Below are 12529 nucleotides of genomic sequence, written 5' to 3'. Positions count from 1 at the left end.
AGCTATCCACACCCCCAGCTATCCACACCCGCAGCTATCCTCACCCCCAGCTATCCTCACCCCCAGCTATCCTCACCCTCAGCTATCTACACCACCAGCTATCTACACCCCCAGCTATCTACACCCTCAGCTATCTACACCCTCAGCTATCTACACCCTCAGCTATCCTCACCCCCAGCTATCCTCACCCCCAGCTATTCACACCCCCAGTTACACACACCCCAGCTATCCACACCCCCAGCTATCTACACCCTCAGCTATCTACACCCTCAGCTATCCTCACCCCCAGCTAACCTCACCCCCAGCTAACCTCAGCTATCTACACTCTCAGCTATCTACACTCTCAGCTATCTACACCCTCAGCTATATACACCCTCAGCTATATACACCCTCAGCTATCCTCACCCCCAGCTATCCACACCCCCAGTTACACACACCCCCAGCTATCCACACCCCCAGCTATCTACACCCTCAGCTATCTACACTCTCAGCTATCTACACCCTCAGCTATATACACCCCCAGCTATCCACACCCCCAGCTATCCACACCCCCAGCTATCCACACCCCCAGCTATCCACACCCTCAGCTATCCACACCCCCAGCTATCCACACCCCCAGCTATCCACACCCCAGCTATCCACACCCCCAGCTATCCTCACCCCCAGCTATCCACACCCTCAGCTATCTACACCCCCAGCTATCTACACCCCCAGCTATCTACACCCCCAGCTATCTACACCCTCAGCTATCTACACCCTCAGCTATATACACCCCCAGCTATCTACACCCCCAGCTATCCACACCCCCAGCTATCCACACCCCCAGCTATCCACACCCCCAGCTATCCACACCCTCAGCTATCCACACCCCCAGCTATCCACACCCCCAGCTATCCACACCCCCAGCTATCCACACCCCCAGCTATCCACACCCCAGCTATCTACACCCTCAGCTATCTACACCACCAGCTATCTACACCCCCAGCTATCTACACCCCCAGCTATCTACACCCTCAGCTATCTACACCCTCAGCTATCTACACCCTCAGCTATCCACACCCTCAGCTATCCACACCCTCAGCTATCCTCACCCCCAGTTACACACACCCCAGCTACCCACACCCCCAGCTATCTACACCCCAGCTATCTACACCCCCAGCTATCTACACCCTCAGCTATCTACACCCTCAGCTATATACACCCTCAGCTATATACACCCTCAGCTATCCACACCCCCAGCTATCCACACCCCCAGCAATCTACACTCTCAGCTATCCTCACCCCCAGCTAACCTCACCCCAAGCTACACCCACACCCCAGCTATCCACACCCCCATCTACCCACACCCCCTGTGTACATACACACTCGAACACAGCGTAGTCCGTCCCGTAGTTGGCTCCTGGAACGAGTCCCGGCCCCCCCACCAGACCAGCACACACGTTGCTCACCACATTACCATAGAGATTAGGCATCACCATCACGTCAAACTGCTGCGGCTTAGACACCAGCTACACACACACACACACACACTATTTATTATCCAATTTGATTATGTAGTAGTGATGTTGCTATGGTTACCTGCAAAGTGTCGTGGTGATGTTGCTATGGTTACCTGCACGGTGTAGTAGCTATGTTGCTATGGCTACCTGCAAGGTGTAGTAGTGATACTGCTATGGTTACCTGCATGGTGTAGTAGTGATGTTGCTATGGTTACCTGCATGGTGGTGTCTAGAACCTAAAATAGTTTTTCGTCTGTCCCCATAGGAGAACCCTTTGAAGAACCCTTTTCGGTTCCAAGTAGAACCTTTTGGGTTCAATGTCGAAACCCTTTCCACAGAGGGTTCTACCTGGAACCAAAAATGTGTTATCCTATGGGAACAGCCGACAAACCCTTTTCAAACCCTTTTTTCTAAGTGTTTAGTATACCTGCATGGTGGTGTTGTCCACTATCATGGCATCGAAGGCGATGTCTGGATAACCCGCGGCAACCTCCTTACAACACTGTAGGAACAGACCATCACCTAGCTTCCTGTTAAGCACACACACACACACACACACACACACACACACACACACACACACACACACACACACACACACACACACACACACACACACACACACACACACACACACACACACACACACACACACACACACACACACACACACACACACACACACACACACACACACACATCATCAGACAGCAAATGAATACAAAACACACACACAGATTCAATCAAACACACTAAGAAGCACTGTTTTATACCAAGCTAACAAACTAATTAACTAACTAGTTAACTAATGAATTAACTAACTAGCAAACTAATTAACTAACATGCACATTTACTGAGTATCACTGACATGATGTTGGCCTTGTGGACAGCGGTGACCCTACGACGACCTCTCTCCCTGGCCAGTCTGAAAGCATAGTCAGCAATCCTCAGAGAGTTGGTCCTCGTGATGATCTTCAGACACTCCACAACCCCAGACACACTCTACATAGAGGAGACAGAGAGAGAGTCACACCCCAGACACACTCTACATAGAGGAGACAGAGAGAGAGTCACACCCCAGTCACACTCTACATAGAGGAGACAGAGAGAGAGTCACACCCCAGACACACTCTACATAGAGGAGACAGAGAGAGAGTCACACCCCAGACACACTCTACATAGAGGAGACGGAGAGAGAGTCACACCCCAGACACACTCTACATAGAGGAGACAGAGAGAGAGTCACACCCCAGTCACACTCTACATAGAGGAGACAGAGAGAGAGTCACACCCCAGTCACACTCTACATAGGAGACAGAGAGAGAGTCACACCCCAGTCACACTCTATATAGAGGAGACAGAGAGAGAGTCACAACCCAGTCACACTCTACATAGAGGAGACAGAGAAAGAGTCACACCCCAGTCACACTCTACATAGAGGAGACAGAGAGAGAGTCACACCCCAGACACACTCTACATAGAGGAGACAAAGAGAGAGTCACACCCCAGTCACACTCTACATAGAGGAGACAGAGAGAGAGTCACACCCCAGTCACACTCTATATAGAGGAGACAGAGAGAGAGTCACACCCCAGTCACACTCTACATAGAGGAGACAGAGAAAGAGTCACACCCCAGTCACACTCTACATAGAGGAGACAGAGAGAGAGTCACACCCCAGTCACACTCTACATAGAGGAGACAGAGAGAGAGTCACACCCCAGTCACACTCTACATAGAGGAGACAGAGAGAGAGTCACACCCCAGTCACACTCTACATAGAGGAGACAGAGAAAGAGTCACACCCCAGTCACACTCTACATAGAGGAGACAGAGAGAGAGTCACACCCCAGTCACACTCTACATAGAGGAGACAGAGAGAGAGTCACACCCCAGTCACACTCTACATAGAGGAGACAGAGAGAGAGTCACACCCCAGTCACACTCTACATAGAGGAGACAGAGAGAGAGTCACACCCCAGTCACACTCTACATAGAGGAGACAGAGAGAGAGTCACACCCCAGACACACTCTACATAGAGGAGACAGAGAGAGAGTCACACCCCAGTCACACTCTACATAGAGGAGACAGAGAGAGAGTCACACCCCAGTCACACTCTACATAGAGGAGACAGAGAGAGAGTCACACCCCAGACACACTCTACATAGAGGAGACAGAGAAAGAGTCACACTATGGGTGTGTACCTAAATTCACTGGAGAGTCAGAGTGCTCTAGGAGTTCCTAAATTCACTGGAGAGTCAGAGTGCTCTAGTCCTGCAGGAGAACCAGCTAGTTTCCAGTCCTCCAGTAGAACCAACTACATTCCAGCCCTTCAGTAGAACAATCTAGGTTCCAGCCCTTCAGTAGAACCAGCTAGGTTACAGTCTTTCAGGAGAACCAGCCAGGTTTCAGATGTTGGATAGAACCAAGTAGATTCCTGGTGTTAGAAACATATATTTTATTGGTGTTGTGTAGTGTAAATGTTGGGTATAACCAGCTAGGTTCCAGTCTTGGGTAGAACCAGCTAGGTTCCAGTCCTTCAGTAGAACCAACTAGGTTACAATCCTTCGGGAGAAACGGCTAGTTTCCACATTTTCAGGAGAACCAGCTAGTTTCCAAATGTTGGATAGAACCAGATGGGTTCCCTATGTTGGGTGGAACAAGCTAGGTTGTTGGTGTTTTGTAGAACCAGCTAGGTTCCGGGTGTTGGCTAGAGCCAGCTATGTTCTAGGTGTTGGTTAGAACCAGCTAGTTTCCAGGTGTTGGGTAAAACAGATAGCTTCCAGTCCTTCATTGGAACCAACTGGTTTCCAGTCCTTCAGTACAACCTGCTAAGTTCCATTCTTTGAGTAGAACCAGCTATGTTCCAATCCTTCAGTAGAACGAGCTAGGTTCAAGATGTTGGATAGAACCAAAAACAGCTTCTATCTCAAGGCCATCAGACTGTTAAACAGCCACCACTAACATTGAGTGGCTGCTGCCAACACACTGTCATTGACACTGTCCCAACTCCAGCCACTTTAATAATTGGAATTGATGGGAAATGATGTAAATATATCACTAGCCACTTTAAACAATGCTACCTTATATAATGTTACTTACCCTACATTATTCATCTCATATGCATACGTATATACTGTACTCTACATCATCGACTGCATCCTTATGTAATACATGTATCACTAGCCACTTTAACTATGCCACTTTGTTTACTTTGTCTACATACTCATCTCATATGTATATACTGTACTCGATACCATCTACTGTATGCTGCTCTGTACCATCACTCATTCATATATCCTTATGTACATATTCCTTATCCCCTTACACTGTGTATAAGACAGTAGTTTTGGAATTGTTAGTTAGATTACTTTTTGGTTATCACTGCATTGTCGGAACTAGAAGCACAAGCATTTCGCTACACTCGCATTAACATCTGCTAACCATGTGTATGTGACAAATACAATTTGATTTGATTTGATTTGAGATGAATTCACCTTTCAGCAGGACAATAACCTAAAACACAAAGTCAAATCTACACTGGAGGACCATGAAGTGAATGTTCCTGAGTTGGGTGAGTTACAGTTTTAACTCTCTGGGATGTGTTGGCCAAAAGCCAGAGAAAATGCAGAGCGCCAAATTCAAATAAATTACTATAAAAATCAAACTTTCATGAAATCACACATGTAAGATACCGAATTAAAGCTACTCTTGTTGTGAATCCACATGTCAGATTTCAAAAAGGCTTTTCGGCAAAAGCAAACAATGCTATTATCTGAGGATAGCACCTCCGTAAACAACGAGAGAAAGCATATTTCAACCCTGCAGGCGTGACACAAAACAGAAATAAAAATATAATTAATGTCTTACCTTTGACGAGCTTCTTTTGTTGTTGTCCCATAAACATCACAAATAGTCCTTTTGTTCGATTAATTCCTTCGATATATATCCAAAATGGCCATTTAAATGCCACGTTTGATCCAGAAAAACACCGGTTCAAACTTGCGCAACGTGACTAAAAATATCTCAAAAGTTACCTGTAAACTTTGCCAAAACATTTCAAACTACTTTTGTAATACAACTTTAGGTATTTGTTCAAGTAAATCATCAATAAAATTGAAGACGGGATGATCTGTGTACAATATAGGAAGGAAACAAACTGTAGATAGCTTTCTGGTCACGCACCTCTATCAAACAGTACACTTGAACTGACCCTCGTTTTGAACAGGGCTACTTCTTCATTACACAAAGGAAGAACCTCAACCAATTTCTAAAGACTGTTGACATCCAGTGGAAGCGATAGGAACTGCAAGAAGGTCCCTGAGAAATCTGGATTCCCAATGAAACCACATTGAATAGAGAGTGACCTCAAAAATAAAATCTGAATGGTTTGTCCTCAGGGTTTCGCCTGCTACATAAGTTCTGTTATACTCACAGACATGATTCAAACAGTTTTAGAAACTTCACAGTGTTTTCTATCCAAATCTACACATAATATGCATATCTTATGTTCTGGGGATGAGTAGCAGGCAGTTGGATTTGGGCATGCATTTCATCCGGACGTGAAAATACTGCCCCCTGTCACCAAGACGTTTTTAAACTATTACTATCTATGGAAAAACATGAAAATGTTGAACAGAGCTTGAAGAGTTATTTAAAAAAGAATGGGACAATTTTTCTCAATGCAGGTGTGGAAAGCTCTTAGAGACTGACCCAGAAAGATTCACAGGTGTAATCCCTGCCAAAGATGATTCTAACATGTCTGGGGTTTCAATACCTTTGCATACTTTTCTAAAAACATGTTTTCACTTTGCCATATTGGGGTATTGTGTTTAGATGGGTGAAAAAATGTTTTTAATACATTTTGAATTCAGGCTGTAACAACAAAATGTGGAACAAGTCAAGGGGTATGAATACTTTGTGAAGGCACTGTAAATCCCCAAGTCAAGGGGTATGAATACTTTGTGAAGGCACTGTAAATCCCCAAGTCAAGGGGTATGAATACTTTGTGAAGGCACTGTAAATCCCCAAGTCAAGGGGTATGAATACTTTGTGAAGGCACTGTAAATCCCCAAGTCAAGGGGTATGAATATTTTGTGAAGGCACTGTAAATCCACAAGTCAAGGGGTATGAATACTTTGTGAAGGCACTGTAAATCCCCAAGTCAAGGGGTATGAATACTTTGTGAAGGCACTGTAAATCCCCAAGTCAAGGGGTATGAATACTTTGTGAAGGCACTGTAAATCCCCAAGTCAAGGGGTATGAATACTTTGTGAAGGCACTGTAAATCCCCAAGTCAAGGGGTATGAATACTTTGTGAAGGCACTGTAAATCCCCAAGTCAAGGGGTATGAATACTTTGTGAAGGCACTGTAAATCCCCAAGTCAAGGGGTATGAATACTTTGTGAAGGCACTGTAAATCCCCAAGTCAAGGGGTATGAATACTTTGTGAAGGCACTGTGAATCCACAAGTCAAGGGGTATGAATACTTTGTGAAGGCACTGTGAATCCACAAGTCAAGGGGTATGAATACTTTGTGAAGGCACTGTAAATCCACAAGTCAAGCGGTATGAATACTTTGTGAAGGCACTGTAAATCCCCAAGTCAAGGGGTATGAATACTTTGTGAAGGCACTGTAAATCCCCAAGTCAAGGGGTATGAATACTTTGTATGAAGGCACTGTAAATCCACAAGTCAAGGGGTATGAATACTTTGTGAAGGCACTGTAAATCCACAAGTCAAGGGTATGAATACTTTGGGGTATGAAGGCACTGTAAATCCACAAGTCAAGGGGTATGAATACTTTGTGAAGGCACTGTAAATCCCCAAGTCAAGCGGTATGAATACTTTGTGAAGGCACTGTAAATCCCCAAGTCAAGGGGTATGAATACTTTGTGAAGGCACTGTAAATCCACAAGTCAAGGGGTATGAATACTTTGTGAAGGCACTGTGAATCCACAAGTCAAGGGGTATGAATACTTTGTGAAGGCACTGTGAATCCACAAGTCAAGGGGTATGAATACTTTGTGAAGGCACTGTAAATCCACAAGTCAAGGGGTATGAATACTTTGTGAAGGCACTGTAAATCCACAAGTCAAGGGGTATGAATACTTTGTGAAGGCACTGTAAATCCACAAGTCAAGGGGTATGAATACTTTGTGAAGGCACTGTAAATCCACAAGTCAAGCGGTATGAATACTTTGTGAAGGCACTGTAAATCCCCAAGTCAAGGGGTATGAATACTTTGTGAAGGCACTGTAAATCCACAAGTCAAGGGGTATGAATACTTTGTGAAGGCACTGTAAATCCCCAAGTCAAGGGGTATGAATACTTTGTGAAGGCACTGTAAATCCCCAAGTCAAGGGGTATGAATACTTTGTGAAGGCACTGTAAATCCACAAGTCAAGGGGTATGAATACTTTGTGAAGGCACTGTAAATCCCCAAGTCAAGGGGTATGAATACTTTGTGAAGGCACTGTAAATCCCCAAGTCAAGGGGTATGAATACTTTGTGAAGGCACTGTAAATCCCCAAGTCAAGGGGTATGAATACTTTGTGAAGGCACTGTAAATCCACAAGTCAAGGGGTATGAATACTTTGTGAAGGCACTGTAAATCCCCAAGTCAAGGGCACTGTAAATGAATACTTTGTGAAGGCACTGTGAATCCACAAGTCAAGGGGTATGAATACTTTGTGAAGGAACTGTAAATCCACAAGTCAAGGGGTATGAATACTTTGTGAAGGCACTGTGAATCCACAAGTCAAGGGGTATGAATACTTTGTGAAGGCACTGTAAATCCACAAGTCAAGGGGTATGAATACTTTGTGAAGGCACTGTAAATCCACAAGTCAAGGGGTATGAATACTTCCACAAGTCAAGGGGTATGAATGCACTGTGAATCCACAAGTCAAGGGGTATGAACACTTTGTGAAGGCACTGTAAATCCACAAGTCAAGGGGTATGAATACTTTGTGAAGGCACTGTAAATCCCCAAGTCAAGGGGTATGAATACTTTGTGAAGGCACTGTAAATCCCCAAGTCAAGGGGTATGAATACTTTGTGAAGGCACTGTAAATCCACAAGTCAAGGGGTATGAATACTTTGTGAAGGCACTGTAAATCCCCAAGTCAAGCGGTATGAATACTTTGTGAAGGCACTGTAAATCCCCAAGTCAAGGGGTATGAATACTTTGTGAAGGCACTGTAAATCCACAAGTCAAGGGGTATGAATACTTTGTGAAGGCACTGTGAATCCACAAGTCAAGGGGTATGAATACTTTGTGAAGGCACTGTGAATCCACAAGTCAAGGGGTATGAATACTTTGTGAAGGCACTGTAAAAGTCCTTTGTGAAGGCAAGTCAAGGGGTATGAATACTTTGTGAAGGCACTGTAAATCCCCAAGTCAAGGGTATGAATACTTTGTGAAGGCACTGTGAATCCACAAGTCAAGGGGTATGAATACTTTGTGAAGGCACTGTAAATCCACAAGTCAAGGGGTATGAATACTTTGTGAAGGCACTGTAATCCACAAGTCAAGGGGTATGAATACTTTGTGAAGGCACTGTAAATCCACAAGTCAAGGGGTATGAATACTTTGTGAAGGCACTGTAAATCCACAAGTCAAGGGGTATGAATACTTTGTGAAGGCACTGTAAATCCACAAGTCAAGGGGTATGAATACTTTGTGAAGGCACTGTAAATCCACAAGTCAAGGGGTATGAATACTTTGTGAAGGCACTGTAAATCCCCAAGTCAAGGGGTATGAATACTTTGTGAAGGCACTGTAAATCCACAAGTCAAGGGGTATGAATACTTTGTGAAGGCACTGTAAATCCACAAGTCAAGGGGTATGAATACTTTGTGAAGGCACTGTAAATCCCCAAGTCAAGGGGTATGAATACTTTGTGAAGGCACTGTAAATCCACAAGTCAAGGGGTATGAATACTTTGTGAAGGCACTGTAAATCCACAAGTCAAGGGGTATGAATACTTTGTGAAGGCACTGTAAATCCCCAAGTCAAGGGGTATGAATACTTTGTGAAGGCACTGTAAATCCCCAAGTCAAGGGGTATGAATACTTTGTGAAGGCACTGTAAATCCCCAAGTCAAGGGGTATGAATACTTTGTGAAGGCACTGTAAATCCACAAGTCAAGGGGTATGAATACTTTGTGAAGGCACTGTGAATCCACAAGTCAAGGGGTATGAATACTTTGTGAAGGCACTGTGAATCCACAAGTCAAGGGGTATGAATACTTTGTGAAGGAACTGTAAATCCACAAGTCAAGGGGTATGAATACTTTGTGAAGGCACTGTGAATCCACAAGTCAAGGGGTATGAATACTTTGTGAAGGCACTGTAAATCCACAAGTCAAGGGGTATGAATACTTTGTGAAGGCACTGTGAATCCCAAGTCAAGGGGTATGAATACTTTGAATGCACTGTAAATCCACAAGTCAAGGGGTATGAATACTTTGTGAAGGCACTGTGAATCCACAAGTCAAGGGGTATGAATACTTTGTGAAGGCACTGTAAATCCACAAGTCAAGGGGTATGAATACTTTGTGAAGGCACTGTAAATCCACAAGTCAAGGGGTATGAATACTTTGTGAAGGCACTGTAAATCCACAAGTCAAGGGGTATGAATACTTTGTGAAGGCACTGTAAATCCACAAGTCAAGGGGTATGAATACTTTGTGAAGGCACTGTAAATCCCCAAGTCAAGGGGTATGAATACTTTGTGAAGGCACTGTAAATCCACAAGTCAAGGGGTATGAATACTTTGTGAAGGCACTGTAAATCCACAAGTCAAGGGGTATGAATACTTTGTGAAGGCACTGTAAATCCCCAAGTCAAGGGGTATGAATACTTTGTGAAGGCACTGTAAATCCACAAGTCAAGGGGTATAAATACTTTGTGAAGGCACTGTAAATCCCCAAGTCAAGGGGTATGAATACCTTGTGAAGGCACTGTAAATCCCAAGTCAAGGGGTATGAATACTTTGTGAAGGCACTGTAAATCCCCAAGTCAAGGGGTATGAATACTTTGTGAAGGCACTGTAAATCCACAAGTCAAGGGGTATGAATACGTTGTGAAGGCACTGTAAATCCACAAGTCAAGGGGTATGAATACTTTGTGAAGGCACTGTAAATCTACAAGTCAAGGGGTATGAATACTTTGTGAAGGCAGTGTAAATCCACAAGTCAAGGGGTATGAATACTTTGTGAAGGCACTGTGAATCCACAAGTCAAGGGGTATGAATACTTTGTGAAGGCACTGTAAATCCACAAGTCAAGCGGTATGAACACTTTGTGAAGGCACTGTGAATCCACAAGTCAAGGGGTATGAATACTTTGTGAAGGCACTGTGAATCCACAAGTCAAGGGGTATGAATACTTTGTGAAGGCACTGTAAATCCACAAGTCAAGGGGTATGAATACTTTGTGAAGGCACTGTGAATCCACAAGTCAAGGGGTATGAATACTTTGTGAAGGCACTGTAAATCCACAAGTCAAGGGGTATGAATACTTTGTGAAGGCACTGTAAATCCCCAAGTCAAGGGGTATGAATACTTTGTGAAGGCACTGTAAATCCACAAGTCAAGCGGTATGAATACTTTGTGAAGGCACTGTGAATTCACAAGTCAAGGGGTATGAATACTTTGTGAAGGCACTGTAAATCCCCAAGTCAAGGGGTATGAATACTTTGTGAAGGCACTGTGAATCCACAAGTCAAGGGGTATGAATACTTTGTGAAGGCACTGTAAATCCCCAAGGGGTATGAATACAAGTCAAGGGGTATGAATACTTTGTGAAGGCACTGTAAATCCACAAGTCAAGGGGTATAAATACTTTGTGAAGGCACTGTGAATCCACAAGTCAAGGGGTATGAATACTTTGTGAAGGCACTGTAAATCTACAAGTCAAGGGGTATGAATACTTTGTGAAGGCACTGTAAATCCACAAGTCAAGGGGTATGAATACTTTGTGAAGGCACTGTGAATCCACAAGTCAAGGGGTATGTATACTTTGTGAAGGCACTGTAAATCCACAAGTCAAGCGGTATGAACACTTTGTGAAGGCACTGTGAATCCACAAGTCAAGGGGTATGAATACTTTGTGAAGGCACTGTAAATCCACAAGTCAAGGGGTATGAATACTTTGTGAAGGCACTGTAAATCCACAAGTCAAGGGGTATGAATACTTTGTGAAGGCACTGTAAATCCCCAAGTCAAGGGGTATGAATACTTTGTGAAGGCACTGTAAATCCACAAGTCAAGGGGTATGAATACTTTGTGAAGGCACTGTGAATCCACAAGTCAAGGGGTATGAATACTTTGTGAAGGCACTGTAAATCCACAAGTCAAGGGGTATGAATACTTTGTGAAGGCACTGTGAATCCCCAAGTCAAGGGGTATGAATACTTTGTGAAGGCACTGTAAATCCACAAGTCAAGGGGTATGAATACTTTGTGAAGGCACTGTAAATCCCCAAGTCAAGGGGTATGAATACTTTGTGAAGGCACTGTAAATCCCCAAGTCAAGGGGTATGAATACTTTGTGAAGGCACTGTAAATCCCCAAGTCAAGGGGTATGAATACTTTGTGAAGGCACTGTAAATCCACAAGTCAAGGGGTATGAATACTTTGTGAAGGCACTGTAAATCCCCAAGTCAAGGGGTATGAATACTTTGTGAAGGCACTGTAAATCCCCAAGTCAAGGGGTATGAATACTTTGTGAAGGCACTGTAAATCCCCAAGTCAAGGGGTATGAATACTTTGTGAAGGCACTGTAAATCCCCAAGTCAAGCGGTATGAATACTTTGTGAAGGCACTGTAAATCCCCAAGTCAAGGGGTATGAATACTTTGTGAAGGCACTGTAAATCCCCAAGTCAAGGGGTATGAATACTTTGTGAAGGCACTGTAAATCCCCAAGTCAAGGGGTATGAATACTTTGTGAAGGCACTGTAAATCCACAAGTCAAGGGGTATGAATACTTTGTGAAGGCACTGTAAATCCCCAAGTCAAGGGGTA

At 44.1% G+C, this 12529-nt stretch overlaps 1 protein-coding gene across 2 annotated transcripts in view; it reads right to left on the bottom strand.

Moving 5' to 3' along the window:
- The window catches only part of LOC118379992 (isocitrate dehydrogenase [NAD] subunit gamma, mitochondrial-like), a 45567-nt gene that overhangs the window by 1133 nt on the left and 31905 nt on the right, over positions 1 to 12529 (bottom strand). For both annotated transcript variants that reach the window (XM_052506713.1, XM_052506712.1), the window contains exons 7-9: positions 2368 to 2501; positions 1927 to 2029; positions 1362 to 1508 (exon numbers count right to left, since the gene is read on the bottom strand). In XM_052506713.1, the coding sequence (XP_052362673.1) occupies positions 1362 to 1508; positions 1927 to 2029; positions 2368 to 2501 (384 nt within the window). The remainder of the gene's footprint in view (positions 1 to 1361; positions 1509 to 1926; positions 2030 to 2367; positions 2502 to 12529) is intronic.

This window comes from Oncorhynchus keta, unplaced genomic scaffold (genome assembly GCF_023373465.1).
Source record: "Oncorhynchus keta strain PuntledgeMale-10-30-2019 unplaced genomic scaffold, Oket_V2 Un_contig_2736_pilon_pilon, whole genome shotgun sequence".
Lineage (NCBI taxonomy): Eukaryota > Metazoa > Chordata > Actinopteri > Salmoniformes > Salmonidae > Oncorhynchus > Oncorhynchus keta.
Note: the sequence above shows the minus strand (reverse complement) of the source record. Positions and strands in the feature narration are given on the sequence as shown.